The following is a 16,842-nucleotide window of genomic DNA, read 5'->3' as shown; positions in this document are numbered from 1 at the left end:
AACAAGGCAACCTGAGAACCTAAAGCACAGCGCGATGACGGGCTGGGTTGGTGCCAGGGAGATGCGGCAGATGGGCAGCCAAGAGCTGGCTGTGGTTCGGTCACGTCCGCGGCCGCCCTCACCACGGTCACTCTCACCCCCTTGGGTGGAGCAGCCTTCTATATCATCTTCCAGACAGAGAACCCCGACGAGCTGGGGCACTTCTACAACTACCCCATGGCGCTGTTCAGCACCTTTGAGATGTTCCTCACCATCATCGACGGTCCCGCCAACTACGACGTGGACCTGCCCTTCATGTACAGCATCACCTACGCTGCCTTCGCCATCATCGCCACCCTGCTCATGCTCAACCTCCTCATCGCCATGATGGGCGACACCCACTGGCGGGTGGCTCATGAGCGGGATGAGCTCTGGCGGGCTCAGGTGAGCCCCCTGGTGGCTGGGTGGGCTAGTGCAAGTCCTTTCCTTCGTGCCAAATGCAGAAGCAGGGTTATTTTGACTTCACATGATCAGACCATTATTGCACAGTGCACGGGATGATACAGAGTGTACAGTAGAGCTGGATTAGCAATACCACTGAGTGATGCTGGAACAGCTGAAAAGAGTTCCTCACGGTTTGCTCAAAAATGAAAACCTGTCTTTTCTAGAGTAATCAACACGAATTAAATCAAGAATAAAGGTGATGGCATTTTGTAAACGTTGCAACTGAATACAAACTGCAGTATTCCCATCTTCCTGGCAATATTTCAGTCTTCAAGATTTGACCCAGAAAAGTCAGACACGTTAAAAATAACGCCACAAAAACTCCCCTGTAGTAGCGGAAACGTCCTCCAGTCAGAGCGTCACGGTGGGGACAAGAGACCATGAAAAAAAAATCAAATCATCACTTAAAAATACACGTAGAAAATAATTTATCTCAACGAAAATAATTCCTGCAAAATAAAAATGGAAATCCTGAAAACTGGATGATGGCATTTAACTGTGCTGCTGTGTAGAAAATGGAGCTAAAAAACCAACCAAAAAAAAACAAAACAAAACACCCTTCTAAACTGGCTAAATGAGATTTGCTCAGGAAAATACTTTTTCCAGGCAAATGTACCGACGTTAGATGTCTCAGTAGGAAGCTTGCATTGATACATGGCCTGTGTGTCTATAGGGCCGAAACATCCTGTAGCCCTGAGGGCCTCTCTCTGGTTGCTTTGCTCACCTTCCCCTTGTCCTGGGATTCGGGTCCCTCAGCCCCTGCAGCACCAGCCTGGCACCTGCATGGGTGTCAGGTCACTGGGCCCAGAACGGAGGGGCTCACGTCCCACTGACTCCCCTACAGAAGAGGGCTGATGGAGCTGACCCCATCCTCCTCAGCTCAGGGCTGCTGTTTGTCCCCTCTGGGAAACCACAGAGTCCCTGACTTTCCTCGCCGCTGCTTCACTGTCCTCCCACTGGCCGGCACCCACCCGCCTATCTCCCTCCACTTCAGCTCCGTCCCCACCCAGCCTCGCTGACTTCTCCTCCTGCCCCCACACGCAGGTTGTGGCCACCACGGTGATGCTGGAGCGGAAGTTGCCTCGCTGCCTGTGGCCTCGCTCTGGGATCTTTGGGGGAGATTATGGGCTGGGGGACCGCTGGTTCCTGCGGTGAGTAACAGTGAGGGGCCGGGCATTCCTGTGACCTCAGGGGTGGGCCCTGCACCCTCCCTAGTCCCAACGGCCTGGCTGCTGAGGGGCCGGTCCCCTCTGCCACACCAGCATTGGCGTGCACAGGAGACAAGCAGCTCCAGCCCTTTGCCTGTGGACACCTCTCAAGTCCTCTGTCCTCCTCAGGGTGGAAGACAGGCAGGACCAGCAGCGAGTCCGGCGCTATGCACGGGCCTTCTACAACCGGGGCTCCTACGACTCGGACAAGGACTCAGAAAAACTGCAGCCCCACCGCCCCTCTGTCCCCAACCTGCCCCTCCCCACCCCCTCAGTGTCTCGAAGCACCTCCCGGAGCAGCACCAACTGGGAGAAACTTCGGCAAGGGGCCCTGAAGACAGAATTGAGGGGCGTGGTTAACAGGGGTCTGGAAGAGGAGAGCTGGGAATACCAGATCTGAGCGTGTGTGTTCCCAGCAGTCGCGCTCACGTTCCTGGGAATGTTCCCAAACCAAAACCCAAAATATCGAGCAGTCTAAACCCCCCCGGGTCAAGGGGGAAAGGAGTAGAAGAGTTGGGAACAGCTGTGCCCAGCTGGGTCTCTGCTTTTCGCTCAGCTCTGGAGCAAACGGCAGGCCACGGCCACGAGGTGGCTGGCCCCGCCTCTTTGGCTTCAATGGAGTCCGCTGCACTGTCAGAGCAAAGCACTTTAAAGACAGGCTTGCCACCTCTGCACCCCGTCTCCACCCAGGAGTCCAAGTGGGAGGGGCGAGCCCTGCCCGGTGCTCCAGGGAGTTCTGGGGAGGCTGGTGGAGCGAGGGCGTGAGTAAGGGGACCAACACCGCCCTGGGGTGGGGTGATGCTGGCTGAGTCTTGTCACCTTCTACCTTCCAATAAATGGTTCCCTACTCTGCTCCCTTGTCGTGCGGTGTCACCTTCCCAGCATTCCTTGCACACTGAGGCCTCACCACACCTCCAGCTTGCAAATTCCCTTCTTTCCCTTTAATGTGGGGAGGGAAGGTGGGCAGGGGCAGAGGACAGGAGAAGGAAGCATCCAGAGGGTTGGGCTGAGTGTTCTGGGAGTGAGAGGACAACGTGGGGACCGGCTCGTGTCTCCCACGTGCCTCCTTGGACCTGTGTCCTGGCTGCGTCCTAAGCGGGGTCAGTCACAGCTTCCTGCCAAGGCCTCACACCTCCACTGCGCCTGGCTGCCTCAGGTGGTGCTGCAGGAGCCGGACGTGGTGCAGCAGTTTCTTCTGGTGGCCAGCCAGGGTGACGCCCAGGGCAGGCAGGTCTCTGGTGGGGAAGGAGTGGATCAAATCCAGGCCAGCTTCTCCAAGATCCCAGGCAGGACCCGGGCCTCCAGCCCAGAGGCTCCCCCGCCCACCTGTCCCTGCTTACTCCAGGCTGAGCTGAGCCACATCAGTGAAGGTGCAGAGGCCACACCTGGAGAAGCTGTCCTGGTAGCACTCCAGTCCAATGGCCGAAAGCCAAGCCTGAGGTGAGTCCAGAGAAGGAAAGTCCAGGGCCACAGGGTTCAGAAGGGCCTGGGACGGTCTAAGAGGGGAGGGGCAGGCAGGTCAAAGTCTCCTCTTCAGGCTATTCAGGCTCCTCAGTTTTCTTTTCGGTTTGCATTGACTCCCCCCACCCGCCCCCTGCTGGCTTTCCCAGACTCCAGCCCCAAGCCCCAGACCTGTCCCCAGGGCTCCCGCCAGCCTGCAGAGTCTCTGGCTTTCGAATCATCTTGTCAAACGCAGCCACCAGCTGGTCAAAGTGGGGACGCTGGGTACGGTCTTTCTGCCAAGTGTCCAGCATAAGCAGATGTAGTCCTGGAGGACAGCCTGGAGGTGGGGGCAGCCGGAACTCCTGCTCTATTGCATTTAGTACCTGGGGGATCAGAGGAAGAATGTGGTGAGGGGAAGCTATTGCAAGTGGAAAGGAGGACATTGTGAGGTAAGGGCGTGGGCTGTGGAGGATGGGTCGCAGTGTCGAAGGAACTTAAAAACACAGAAGACAAGAGCCGTGAGATCTCGGAGGGATCAGAGAATGGAGGTCTCAGAATGTGCGAGTCGGGGAAGCCGGTGGGTTGAAAGGATTGGGGTGCGGGGTGGGGAAGCTGCAATGTCCAGGCTGAGAGCTCACCTCCTGGTCACTCATGTCCCAGTAGGGCCGTTCTCCATAGCTCATCACCTCCCACATCACTATTCCAAAGCTCCAGACGTCACTGGACGTCGTATGCTTTCCATGTGCAATGACCTCTGGGGCTGCCCAGCGAAGCATCCGACTCGGGCCCTGAGGGATAGGGTCAAAAGTACCAACAGCGGTCATCACAGCATCGGTCACCTTTACGGAGCAACTACTCTGTGCTCAGACATGAGTCAAAGGTGTCACATCAAGCACCTCCCTTCATCCTCGTAAGAACCCTGTGGAGTAGACGACATTGTCTTCCTTTTGCAGAGGCCCAGGCACTGAGCAAAGGGAACTGGGGGGAAGTCACAGAGCTTAGGGCACAGTGCTCAGGATTTGTGCCCAGCTGCTCTGACTCACAGGGGTGTCCAGCCTTTTGGCGTCTCTGTGCCACACTGGGAGAAGAAGAGTTGTCTTGGGCTACATACTACATACACTGCAATACGTAATTGCAAAAAAATCTCACAATGTTGTAAATGAATTTATGATTTTGTGTCGGGCTGCGTTCATAGCCATCCCGGGCGGTGTGCAGCCCGAGGGCCACGGGTTGGACAGCCCTGGTGGAGTCTGTGACCTCTGGGGGAAGGGCAGGAGGTGGTCCCAAGTTTCTGGGGTCTCCCCCCTTCCCCAGTGACCTCAGTTCCTAAAATCCTCCAATGCCTCCTTCGCCCAGGCTTCTCTCCTGGAGGGAGTGCAGGTGAGCCCCAGCTCTCCAAATGCAATAATATGCTGCCCAAGGTCCCACCAGCCCCCCTGCCCAGGTTCTGGCTCACCCCCCAGCACCCGCTGCTGAAGAATGCAGAGCCCCCGAGGCTGTGCTCTCACCTGAGGGCTGTGACCAAGACGGGCCACTTTGCACACCAGGTGGCTATTCACCAGCACGCTGTGGGCCGACAGCGCTCGGTGGACAAAGGCGAAACTGGACAGGTACTGCATGGCGGCGGCCACTCCCCGCTGCATGGCCACCAGCTGCAGGCTGCTGAACTGGCCCTCCCGCTGCTGAGGGGCAGGGGGCAGAGGTCAGCTCCTGGGTGGGAAACCTGGACACACACGCATGTCGAGGTTCCCCACCCACATGCACAGGAGACGCCAATCAGCATGGGAGGGCAGGGGATTTGGAAATCAGCAAATGGCCTGGGAGGGGAGGCTGAGGACTGCTGGAGGTGGGCAGGAGGGAGCAAAAGCTTAGGGCTCTGCCTCTGGAATCGTCTAGAACGGCACGCCTTCCCAGGCCCATGGGCCCTCCACCTTCCCCCAGGCCCACTGACCCTGAGGAAGCTGTCCAGGGGGCCCAGCTCCATGAGCTCAGTCAGCACCATGAGGGGCCGGCTTTTGGTGACCACACCCTCCAGCCGCAGGATGTTGGGGTGCTGGAACTGGCCGAGCACCGCGGCCTGGCCGAGAAAGGTCATCTGCAGGCTCTCGGTGCCACCGTTCCACAGGGCCTGGATGGCCACGGCCTGCTCCCGCCGGCCCCTTGGCTGTAGCCGGCCCCGGCGGACTTCTCCGAAGGAGCCTGGGGGATGGGGGGAGGTTGGGTGGTGCCCGGGCAAGGACGGTGGGCTCACAGTGTCCGGCCACATTTTGAAGGAATCCCTGCCAGGCCCTCCCTCCCCGCAGGTGCAGTACCTGCCCCAATGACCTCCTCGATCTTGATGTAGGCGGGATCCACCTCCCGGGCGAATTCTCGGATGGCCTGGCAGGGGTCCTCGTATGTGGATGGGTCGATGTAATACTTGACCCCCAGCCCTGTAGGTGGGTGGGGTGTGTTATGAGGGTGTGGTGCAAGGCAGGACTGCCCACACACTGCAGGCATGCCCCCTGACTTCTGAAGAAGGAGCCAATGAGGTCTCCCCCGGCTCGACCTCAGGGGAGCCCGGCCTCGCCTGGTGCACGCCCGGCCCGAGCCCCCAGCTCTTCATCTCTGCAGCTCCCCAATCTGACCCCATCCCACCCCCGCCAACCGCTCACCTGGGCTGCTGTATTGCTGCAGTTGCTCGGTGTAGCCTGTCCCACGCCGCTTCCTGAGGGACAAGCCAGGGTCATGGGATGACGTTTGACCCCGCTCCTCCCCCACCCACCCCCACTCATGCTGCTGGCTAGCTGGGGACCAGGTTCCTCCTTCCCACCTCTGCACGGACGGGCCCCTGGTAGGGGCTGGGTATGGGGGCTTCCGCGCTGGGCTTTGGGCTTCCAGGACTTGGGGGTGTGAGGCGGAGTGAGTGGTGTGAGGACGCGGCGAGGAGGGGCTCACCTCTGGAAGACCACGGCCAGCACGGTGATGGCCGCCAGCAGGAGGAAAGCCAAAGCCCCCAGGATGGACCCGATCACCAGGGACAGTCTCTCTGGAAGCTGGGTGGACAGCTCACCTGGGACACCAGCCGCCCAGGATCACAGGTGGTCAAGGCCTCACATGGGCACTCACCAGCAAACCCCAGCATGCACCCACCCAACCACACTCAGCCTCGGCTCTCTCCTCACAGCCTCTGGCCTGGAGGGCCCCAGGCCTCTCCGCACCACCCCTAGTGCCCCCCGCCCCCCATCTATCCAGGCTTCCTCTCACCTTGAGGCAGCGTCTGGAAATAGACCTTGCCCCCGAAGGGGCCGTGGCCCGCGGCAGTCCGCGCCCGGACCTGGAAGCCATAGATGTGGCCGGGGCTCAGCTGCGTCACAGTTGCCGTGTTGGTCTCGCTGGTCAGGGTGAAGGAGTGGGATTCATCTTCTGCCTGGGGGTGACAGCCACTCACTGCCTGTCGGGCTGTCCCAGCCCCTCACCCCTGCTCCTACTTCCAAGGCTTCGGCCCTTCCCACCTTGCGCAGGGCTCCTGGGCTCCCTCCCTCCTCCCATGCATGCCCCGCTACCTCTAGCCCCAGGAGGGGCACTGCAAGCTTCCCCCAGTTGTGTTGGGCTGCCCCGCCCCGCCCCGCCCCACCTGGTCATAGTAGCGCAGCTGGTAGTCCAGGATGTTCCCGTTGGTCTGGTCTGGCTGCGGCCAGGACACAGTGATGCTGTCGGATGCGCGGCTCACCTGGTGCATCGCTGGGACTGCAGAGGGAACTGGGATGGGGGAAATCAGTATGGGGTTTCCGGGGCCGGAAGGCGAAAGTAGGAGACGGGTCCTAAGGAGGCGAGGTAAGGTGTAGGGTGGAGGAAAGGGCTCACCTGCGTGGCTGGTGCTGACATTAATGGCTGCCACCTGGGGAGGGTCGGGGCTGAGGTCGGACACCCCGTTGACGGCTTGCACCTCCAAGATGTAGGGCACGTGTGCCCGGAGCCCCCCGACTAACACCCGGCTCTCGGTCAGGCCCCTCTGGCGGGGGTCGAAGTGCACCTCATCCCCACAGCGGTGACAAGCACCCCGTTTGCCTGGCTCCTGGCGGTCTCCGCACTCCTTGCACACAACGTTGAAGATCAGGTCCCCGCGCCCGCCGAGCTCCTGGGGCAGGCGCCAGTGCAGCATGAGCGCTGAGCCTTGCACCTCGAACCAAAGCTCCCGGGGAGCGGATGGAGGGCCTGGGTGGGCAGATGAGGTAGGGAAGGGACGGGAAGGAAGGTGTGGTTCAGGGAGGGAGGAGACAAGCAGCATGGGATGGGGCCAGAAAGCAGAGGCAGGTGGGAGGAGAGAGGCAGGAAATGTCCCAGGGGCCATGGGGTCAGGGAGACGGGAGCAGGTAGGGGAGGAAACGAGGACACAGGAGAAACAGAAGTCACAGCCAATGCACACCAGCCCCACGGGTCGCCCTCAGGATCCTCCTCTTCTGGCCCCACCCCCAGTCCCGCTTCCAGCTCTGGGACAGACGGTGGACTCACCAGTGCAAGGAGCCTCTGGAGGGTCAGTACTGGCCCGAAAGAAGCCCACAAGGCAGGGGCAAACGGGGGCTGCAGGGCTGGAGGCGTGGCTGCGGGCAGGACACGGTGAGCAGGGGGCGTTCCCGGCCATGGCCTTGTAGGTCCCCTCAGGGCAGGCTGAGGGGCAGAGGAGAGGGGAGGCCTCAGCGCCCTCTTCCGCCCCCTCCTGAGCACTCCTCCTCCCCCCACACACAGGGCTGGCTCCTTTTCTCTGAACACGGAGTCCCCACCCTCTCCTCCCTCTTTCCCTCCCTCAGGCAGAGATTACTCCCGCTGCTGCTGCTGCTTCGCTGGGGTGGAATTGCACTTCCAGTGATGGAAAAAGTGAGGTGGGCGGGGGTTACGGGCAGGCCAAGCACCAGAGGCAGGTGTCTGTGGGCTGGATTGCGTAACCCCCTCTGCAGAATCCTCCTGCACCTCCACCTGCAGCAGAACCTTCTTCCTTGGTCCTTCCTTAGCTGGGGTTCACTGCCTTCCACCTGCATCCTGGGCACCTGACCTTGGGATGAGCCCCCCCCCCCCCAAAAACAGGGCAAATGCGGACAAAGGACCCCATTCCAAGATAACCCAGGAGTTCAACTCCTTTTGATCTCCATCGCTTCTCAGGCCGGCAGCCCTTGGAGCCTCAGCAATGGCTGTGGATGTCTTCAGAAGGTGCTAGAAGTATCTCAGATGAGGAGATGAGAAGGAGTTTGTGTGCTTGAGGAGATAAACAGGAATCCTTCCCTCCAATAGCCTATGCCTGACCTTTTGGGGACAAACTGAAGCTTGAGGTGTTCAGGAAAGGAGACCAAAGGTCGGGGCAGGTGGGGAGATCTTGGACAAGCGAGAGAGAGAGCAGGGGTCTCACCTTGGCAGGCCTTGTCCCCGCGTGCGGGCTGGTACCCAGGCTGGCAGCGGCAGCCGCCCACGGCGACCATCCACTTGCCCTCCCCGTTGCAGTGCAGCCTGGGGAGGCTGCTCCCGGCCTGGCCCCCACCTCCATCCTCCTCTGGCTCTGCATGAGCCACGCAGGTGCCCACAGCTGCCACCAAGGAGGCCCCCCCGGCCCCACTGGCCTGAGTCTTGGGGAAGGAGGCGAAGGCACGGAGCACAGAGGGGCAGGCATGGTAGAAGAGCTGGATGGCCACGAGGGCCAGGCAGGCCCCGGTGTCCTGGAAGGCCACGTAGAAGCCGCGCTGGGTCAGGGGGCCGAAGCTCCGCTCTTTGACGTTCAGCTGCAGCCCGGCCCTGGGCCCGGGCCCCCGGGGCCCCACAGTCCACGCAGAGGCGGCCGGAAAGCTCTCATCTGCAGCAATCGTGTCCACCTTGGTCCAGCGTTTGAGGTGCCAGGCGGAACCGCTGCCGGGGCCGTCGGGCTCCTCCGCCTGGCGGTAGTACAGCGTGAAGGTCTCCCGGCAGGCGCCCCCCGCCACTCCCAGGCTGGAGCACGCGCGCACAGAGAAGTGCAGTCGGATGTGCGCCCTCTGGGCGCCGCGACGCTCCACGAAGTGCGTCTGCAGCCAGTTGTCCTGCCCAGTGCCTGGCGGGGCCCCTGCCACGTGGCAGGCCTCGAAGGTCCGAGTCAGGCGTCGCTGGTCATCCAGAACGCTCACTTCGTCCCACTGCGGGGAGGGGCGGGGCGGGGCGGGAGAAGATGGGCATTAGGGCCTCCGGACTCAGAGGGTGCAGGAAGGCGGGGGGGGGGGGGGGGGGGGGGGGGCACGTCTCTTCCACTGAGACTTCAAGTGAATGATATGCAAGGCTGGGTAAAGGATACCCCGAAGCCCTTGTTCCTCTGGAGGGAGAGTCTCATTCCATTAGTCCCTACTCGCGGTTTCCTTCCGGACTTCCACCCTCCAGGGAGCAGGGTGAGGGAGGGCCGTGGGGTGCAGAAGGACACTCACCCCGCCTGGTGGGTAGGTGAGCCAGCCTATCTCAGACGTCTCTCCAGTGGTGTCCAGCAATACCTCTGCCCAAAGACAAGAAGCGACAAGCAGTGGCCAAGGTCCCACCAGCACCACTAACCACACTGCCTGCCCCCCACCCCGGCCCCCTCGGCCATAGTCATGAGAAGAAACCAGAAGTTACTTCCCTGGCCCGTTTAACCCACCAGTGGGGCACAGCGGACTGCCAGGAGCCTTTCTCTGAAACCCTCCCCCTCCTTCTGCTTTTCCTGAACCTTTCCTATTTCCCACCTGCTCAGGGTCTCTGCAGGCGGGTGGGGCTTCTCTGGTCCCCACCCCCTCTTACCTTCCAGAGCCAGCACAGAGGACGCCAGGACCAGGACCCAGGCACCGCACACCATGCCCGCCACTCCGCTCCCTGACCGGGCAGCACCCTCAGCAGCCATGGGGCATCTTCGGCGTTCCCACCATTGCCCTGGCGGCCACCCTGCGCCCTGGCAGGGCTGCTGTCTGGCAAGACCTGGGGGCTGCAGCCAAGCTCACTTCCTAGGGAGACACAGGACCAGGAGAGGCCAGGGGTGGGGGGAGGTAACCACATCATCGCTTCACAATGGCCAAGGTTGCTCTTTCCATAGCTCCCAACCTATCCCGGCACTGACAGTGGGGTGAGAGCAGGGACCCGACTCTGTCCTGCCTGGTGCCACACCCCCAGCTCGGAGGGCTGTGTGCCGGTGGTTCTGGCCCCCATGGCCCTCGGTCTTAGAGCACAGGGCAGTTAGCTCTGGGCCAGTCTCAGCCTTTTCTTCTGGAAGAAGAAATTCCGGTTCCTTCTGTGCGTGAGGGAGAAGACTGCAGAGTAACTCTTCGTAATCAGGAAGATGGTTCATGGGGATGCGAAGTACAGCTCGGGGAATATAGCCAATAATATTGTGATAAATGCATGTGGCGTCAGATGGGTATGAGGCTACTCAAGGCGATTCCTTTGTAAGGTACATACATGTCTAACTACTCTGTTGTATACCTGGAACCGACATGATATTATATGTCAACTGTAATTGAACATTTTTTAAAAATATGGCACAACCTTCCAAAGGAATAAGGGCTGCTGTTTGCATACTGACATGAAAACAATTGCCCCGGGGGAAGGCCAGTGCAGAGCGGTATAAAGTGTGCTCCCGGCTGGGCGTGTCATGATGTGCGTACCTGTGTGTGCGCACCATTGTGATGCGTAAACAAAGGCTGGGAAGAAAGGTGGGGGGACCAGACGGCAGCTGGTACAAGGGAGACTCGTTGTCTTCCTTTAACTTTTGTTTTCTTTTTAATCTTGTATATATATATATCATCTTTCCAGTGAATCATTTATTACACTTTCCTTTAAATCTGTAGTAATAGCTGTTTAGTAGAATGAATCGAAAGAGAGTGTGCATGCTGTCAAAATGACTGATGATGTAACGAGCTGCCCTTTTATGTAAAACGCCCGAGGCCTGCAGGAGCACCGCGGCAGCCCACAAGCACCTGACAGGGAGGCATGGCCGCCTCCACGGTCACAGCGACAACAAACAGGCCTTAGAGATTAATGCTGATGAGCGGTGGCCAGTCTCTCTCCTCGTGACTGCCTGGGTCTCAAAAGTCCGTGAGTTGCATGGACCAGAGCAACAGACTGCATTTATTTCTGTCGAGAAGGAGACAGACGCGCGGGTGGAAAGGCACAGGGCTGAGGGTAAACAGAGAAAGCCAGCCGGAAGCTGGCACCCGTGTCTTCCTGGGCATCTGTGGCCCCGGGACCCACAGCACTGTTGAAAACGACATATTCGAAACCATGCTAAAATCGAACTATATTCAACTTCGATGAGCACGAAAATCGTGACTGGGTTTCTACTAACCTAATTTTTTCTGGCAATGCTGGCTCTGCAGGAAGATGAAGCCTTCGGTGTGATGAACGCCGTGTGTTTCCCGTGAAAAGACACCGTTTCTACGCCCGAACGAGCCGATGGTGTGGTCGGTGGGCATCTGCCCACTGGCTGCTGACGTTTGCCTTTCCTGTTTCTGGAACCCTATTGTGAAAGGCAGAGTTCAACTCGGGGCGTGTGGAGGTGAGAAAGGAGCATTTCCAAGTCACCACGTTGTGTACCTGAAACTTGCATCCTGGTATCTGTCAGTTGTATTGCAGTAAAGCTGGGGAAAAGCAAGAAGCATTTCCATGGGGCATATTATTCCTAAGAAGCAAAGGTCCTTTGCCAAATGCTACTAGAATCATACACAGATCAAATAGTTAGTAACTATGCTGAACTGATTCACGGGGCAGGGGCACCCCCAGACTCTCAATGGCTTAATTTGGAGACGCGCCTGACTCACCCATACCCACCAGATTTTGCCCAGAGCCACAGAGTCTTTAGAAATGCTCTTATCAAGCGCTGAAAATGCCCACACACAGTCTTGAAACAGCGAAGGCTGTGATAGCATTTGCCCAGCAGACGCTCTTTAAAATAGCCTCAGTCAGAGCAGGGATGGACTCTGGAGTCTGCACAAAGAACACACTATAAGCCCTGTGTCTTCTTAAACCCATCAACTAGACAAATAATCATGGAGAAGGGACACAAAAAACCTATTTAGGTCCATCTCAATGACTTTTTTTTTTTTGAAGGGCAGCAACACACAGGAGAAAAGATGCTGTGCAATATGGAACATTCTAGAAGATGAGGAATGGCAAAGCATTTGCTTTGATGACCCGCAACGCAAGCATCACGGTGGCTGTAATGGGGCGTGTGGGCATCGCTTTCGCAGGCATCTTCATGACAACATGAAGCTGGCCTCTGTCCAGAAAGCCGAGAAAAGAGCAAAAGCAATTATAAACCACGTTAAAGCCACTCAGCTTCTGTCCCCGAGAGGAATCAGAAAGGAAGGAATAAAATGGATGGCCACTTCAGGAATGTTCTTTTAATTTTACTAAGAATAAAGATAGTCATTAAAAAGAAATGGTTGAGGGTGATAAAGTACCCAGAAGTGTACTTTGGCTGGTTGGTGAGGATATCTTTCAGCTTCGGCTCCAGAAGGCTGCAGGTTAGAAATAGGTTTCTTCAGAAAAAGAATCGTGGCTGAGTGAGATTAGGCAGGCAGGTAGGCCGGCTCTCGCTTATCAAAGAACCCAGATAAATTCAAGTCTTTTCTTTTTTTAATTGGTAAAGAGAATCAGAGTGCATCTCTACGGCTAAAATAAAAATGTAAAAAGAAGAAACTTTGTTAAGATTATGAAAGAAATTGCTCTCAGCTAATTCCTACCATGGCAGATTATTTTTTTTAAGATTTTATTTATATATTTTTAGAGTGAGGGTAAGGGAGGGAGAAAGAGAGGGAGAGAAACATGGATGTGCGAGAGAAGCATTGATTGGTTGCCTCCCACATGCACCAAGGACCTGGCCTGCAACCCAGGCATGTGCTGGGAATCGAACCAGTGACCTTCTGGTTTGCAGGATGACGCTCAACCCACTGAGCCACACCAGTCGGGGCCACTGACTAGTCTGTTGAAACAAGTTTCAAAGGCACAAACATAAGTGACAAGAGTATGGATACTCCACACACATGCTTAGAATACTTAAGCAGGACTTAGAACTTGGTTTTCAAAGGTGCCTTCAGTGGCTGAGGACTAGGATGTCCTTCTGGTCCTCTTCCTGGTGGCCCGCTTGAGACCCCTCTCTCTTCTCCAACGAGTGACAGGAATTAGCATTGTTTAGAAATCCTCTACCCCATGACAGAGCACAAAACTTAGCCCTCTCAGGAAAACGTTCAAATTTCAGATGCCTACATGCTTTTAAAATAAAGCACCAGAAACAGCAGACATATAGCTATAAAATGATCGCTCAGAAAATGAGACTGATTAGACCAAGTTTCCTGGGACAAAAACTGCATTCTGTGATTTCCTCCCCCCTGCCCCCCCCCCCCCCCCCCGCCCCCCGCTCCTTGCTGGCTCTATCACTTTAAATCTTGTTCACACAGCAGAGGCTACATCCACAGCCTGCTACTACATGTCTTTGGTTTACAAAAATATGGCAGTGTCTTAGGCATCTGGACTATATTTTGTTTCAGAAACTGGCAAAGATTAAAGATGTATAGAATTTTAGCTAATAAATCATAGCTTATGACTCCATTCTCCGTAAAAATGCAAGACTGAAACAAGAATCAATTTGTAAGAATTTTAAAAGTTAGCTGTTCTCCAATCAGCATGGTAAATACGATAATTTTATGAAGAAGCCAAGCTGACAATAGAGTTCATGTACCTCAATCCACAAAATGCATTTTTAAAAATAAATTAGCCAAATAAGCTTGGTATGGCAGAGGGATATTGGGCATTAAAATTGGTTACTATAGGAGGTAGGACTGGAAGGGGAGAGGTATTCACTGTATCTTACATATATTTGAATTGTTTCTCTTATTATAGCGAGCACAGCTTACTTTTATAATTAAAACAAAAATCACATAATTAAAATCTAATTAAAGAGGGAAATATCTTAAAAACCTAGACAAGTAGAGCCTATAGCATTTACATTTTATTCTCCCCTCTTTTTCCTCTTCTAGATTTCAACATACCTAGAACACTTCACCTGTAACAAGGAAGCGGAGGTAGAGAGGCAGGAGGAGCTGGGAATGAATGAGCAAAAGAAGGCCAGCAAGAAAAGCAAAGAACTTTTATCTCTGGATTTTCTTTAAGCTGCTCTCCCAGAAGTTCACATTGTCCCACTGATAACATCTCACGTCTCTTGCAGGATGTCAGAACTGTGACTTCAAAAGGAAAGAGGGGACTAGAGGGGACTGGACATTCAGAGTACACAGGAGGGGCACCACTGTGAACTGAGCTCAGACGGGAACTTGCAGTAAGGCCAAGCGGGCCGCAGGGGTCTTTGGAGGTCAGGGGAGGTCCCAAGGGCAAAGGTGCCGCTGATGGTTTTATCTCTGGCCTGGTTGCTGAGCTGGTCCTTACACCTGTTAGCCACGGGGTCTGCGTGGGAGGGGTCAGCACCCAGGCCCTGCCCTCCGTCCTGTTCTGCAGCTGTTTCACCGCCCAGGAAATTCCAGGATAATCCTTGCTCAGCTTAATGCTGCAACCTCTCCCCTTTAATCTCCTCCTTGGACCTGGTCTCAGTCTCCTGTTTGAGCTCTGGCCTCCTGCCTTGTCAGGGATCCCACTGGCCTCTCAGGCAGCATCCAGAGCAGACAGTGAGGAGGTGGCTGTCCCCCCCCTGCGCTCTCGCCCCTCTTCCCCGGCTGGGGAAGCCAATTTGTGAATTACCCAGCAGAGGACAGTCTCGTGTCCCTTGAGGCCTCCAGCCCTGAGAATGTCCCCTACAGCATGAAGATGCTGACGAACGTGCCTCCCACTGTGGAGCCGGGGGAGGCTCTTAAGATACAGGCAGTGTCTGGGTTTAGCCAGACGGCCACTCAGAACAAGCCACTCCGGCTGTGCAATGACTGGGGACACGCATGGCTTTGGAAGAGGGCATAAGGGAGGGTGCTGGGGCAGTCGGTGAGCGTGCACAAGGAGTAAGTGGAAGACTGTGGAAGAAAGCCCCCAAGTGCCAGGACCAGAGCTAGTATGAGAGGATGTAAGGGAGTGAACATGACGTGAGACGGGTGTGGGTGGTGGGTGCTGGGAGGTGTGTGTGTGTGTGTGTGTGTGTGTGTGAACATGTCCATCAGTGGAGATCCAGAGTGGTCCTCAGACGCCCGTGAGTCCCCCTCCACCCCTAGTCTGCCTGTGAACTGCTCTCTGGCCCAGGAGTTGCTTCTGCAGAAGGGGAGGGAGAGGCAGGGAGGCGGGGAAGTTGAGAAAGGGAAAGGAGAGGCTGCCAGCCCACACCCCCTGCCCCCTCTCCTTCCACCTAGCAGGGGGTGCAGCATGAACACAGGGCCCGGGGCCAGCTCAGGAGATGGTGATGAGCTGGGACGGAGAGCAGCTGGCCCCGCGAGAAGCAATGGCCCTGCCTTCCCCACGTTCAGCCCGTGGCTGCCTAGGGCTCCCCAGCGTCCTGGTGGCACAGGAGTGTCGTTGCCAGCCATCTTCCTGCACCCTGAATGAACCGACAGACTCCAAAGGAGTCCTCCTCCCTAAGCCACCAGGTAGGCACCGAGAAGCCAGGACCCTAATCCGCCTGTGACAGAAAAGGTCCATCACCTGCAAGGAGCCAAGTGGCCCCTCTGAACAGCTCCCAGCTTGTCTCAGTCCCCCATCACTTGGCCAGTTTCCCTGCATTGCCCAGTCCCAGAGCCCCTTCCCACTGAACCAGCATCTCCCCGTCCAGAGCCTGAGTCAAGTTCCCCTGGCAGCAGAGGGCCTGGCCCAGGTTAACTGATTGGGAACAGGTCCAGCCGCTTCTCTCCACGGGCACTGCCAGGGACATTACAACATCAGCTACGCTGGGCCCACGCCAGCTCCCCCAGGGATGGGAGGAGAGAGGGGACCAGACAGCCAAGATTGGTGGGTGGGGGCCGGCGGGGCCAAGCTCCCAGACAGAGAGGGGCGGGGTTGGGGCGGCAGCAAGCAGTCGACTTTGGTGCGACTTGGGGTTGTGGCTGGGGAGCAAGAGCCAAGTCTTCCCACCACCCCAAGGCTTACCTGTGGTGATGGAGGTGGGGAGCAGGAGAGCTGTGGGGAGCTGGGGGCAGGTGTGGAAGCAACCTCCTTGCTCCTCCCAGCTCCACCGGGATTGGAGGGATGCCACTGGAGGGGTGGGCAAATCTCTGCAGAAGGCTCGGAGCCCGGCCTCTGCGAGGACCCCTATAGCAGGACCCCCATATCAGAGCCCGAGGAGTGTCTGCAAACACAGTGGGCGTCGCGGCAGCAAGGGTAATGGGGGTGTCAGTGAGGCTGCTTAGAGGGGACGGGGGAGCGGGATGGGCCAGTTCCGCGCTCCCTCTCGAACCCCCTCTAGCCTTGGGAGGGGTACTCGGCAACCCCCTTCTCTCCCCAGGAGGTCCCCGAGGATCTGCAGAGGCCCTGGGTGGAGGGACCGTCTACTTTTGCAAACCTTAGTCCCTCTGTCCCCAGGCGCACCGACCCCCACCCTCCACAACCGCCCGCGACCCCAGGTCTCACCTTCCCGCCCGCCGCAGGCTGCGCAGGTCTGCGTCCCCCGAGGCCCCGCGCTCACCCGGCGGCGCCCGCGTCTCAGCTCCGGTGCCGGGCCCCCGCTCTCCGCGGCCCGGGTCCGCTCGCGCAGCGCGTCTCCGGGGCTCAGAGGCGGCGGGGAGGGGGGGGCGGTGGCTGGCGGCCGGGGCTGCTCTGGAGGCGGGGCGCC

The 16,842-nt window shown here is 57.5% G+C and overlaps 2 protein-coding genes across 6 annotated transcripts in view; one reads left to right on the top strand and one right to left on the bottom strand.

Annotated features, from left to right (window-relative positions):
- Positions 1–2,543, top strand: part of TRPV6 (transient receptor potential cation channel subfamily V member 6) — a 15,389-nt gene extending 12,846 nt beyond the window's left edge. For all 4 annotated transcript variants that reach the window (XM_036010982.1, XM_036010981.1, XM_036010983.1 and 1 more), the window contains 3 exons: positions 155–423; positions 1,528–1,634; positions 1,821–2,543. In XM_036010982.1, coding sequence (XP_035866875.1) covers positions 155–423; positions 1,528–1,634; positions 1,821–2,091 — 647 coding nt within the window. In that variant the 3' untranslated portion in view covers positions 2,092–2,543. The remainder of the gene's footprint in view (positions 1–154; positions 424–1,527; positions 1,635–1,820) is intronic.
- On the bottom strand, positions 2,253–16,842 carry EPHB6 (EPH receptor B6). Of its 2 annotated transcripts, XM_036010980.1 has the most exons (19): positions 16,641–16,842; positions 16,161–16,359; positions 11,437–11,607; positions 9,900–10,099; positions 9,554–9,618; positions 8,518–9,271; positions 7,629–7,784; positions 6,981–7,331; positions 6,751–6,875; positions 6,381–6,543; positions 6,072–6,186; positions 5,789–5,841; positions 5,447–5,566; positions 5,086–5,333; positions 4,643–4,816; positions 3,773–3,922; positions 3,324–3,517; positions 3,032–3,187; positions 2,253–2,926 (listed from the first exon to the last, which is right to left on the bottom strand). In XM_036010980.1, exons 4-19 carry the CDS (start codon positions 9,997–9,999, stop codon positions 2,818–2,820), a joined length of 3,033 nt encoding a protein of 1,010 aa, XP_035866873.1. In that variant the 5' UTR covers positions 10,000–10,099; positions 11,437–11,607; positions 16,161–16,359; positions 16,641–16,842; the 3' UTR covers positions 2,253–2,817. The 2 variants fall into 2 exon arrangements, with proteins under 2 accessions (XP_035866873.1, XP_028381264.1); XM_028525463.2 differs by lacking the exon at positions 16,161–16,359.

The sequence above is a fragment of the Phyllostomus discolor genome, chromosome 10 (assembly GCF_004126475.2).
Source record: "Phyllostomus discolor isolate MPI-MPIP mPhyDis1 chromosome 10, mPhyDis1.pri.v3, whole genome shotgun sequence".
In the NCBI taxonomy this organism is placed as follows: Eukaryota; Metazoa; Chordata; class Mammalia; order Chiroptera; family Phyllostomidae; genus Phyllostomus; species Phyllostomus discolor.
Note: the sequence above shows the minus strand (reverse complement) of the source record. Positions and strands in the feature narration are given on the sequence as shown.

Bases quoted from the DNA above. Each gene is read 5' to 3' on its own strand.
- EPHB6 (XM_036010980.1), bottom strand. From the start codon at position 9,999: ATGGCTGCTGAGGGTGCTGCCCGGTCAGGGAGCGGAGTGGCGGGCATG. The intron at 3,923-4,642 runs GTGAGAGCACAG...CCTATCCCTCAG, and splicing joins GTCTTGGTCACAGCCCTCAG to GGCCCGAGTCGGATGCTTCG. The intron at 3,518-3,772 runs GTGAGCTCTCAG...CTGATCCCCCAG, and splicing joins GGGACATGAGTGACCAGGAG to GTACTAAATGCAATAGAGCA.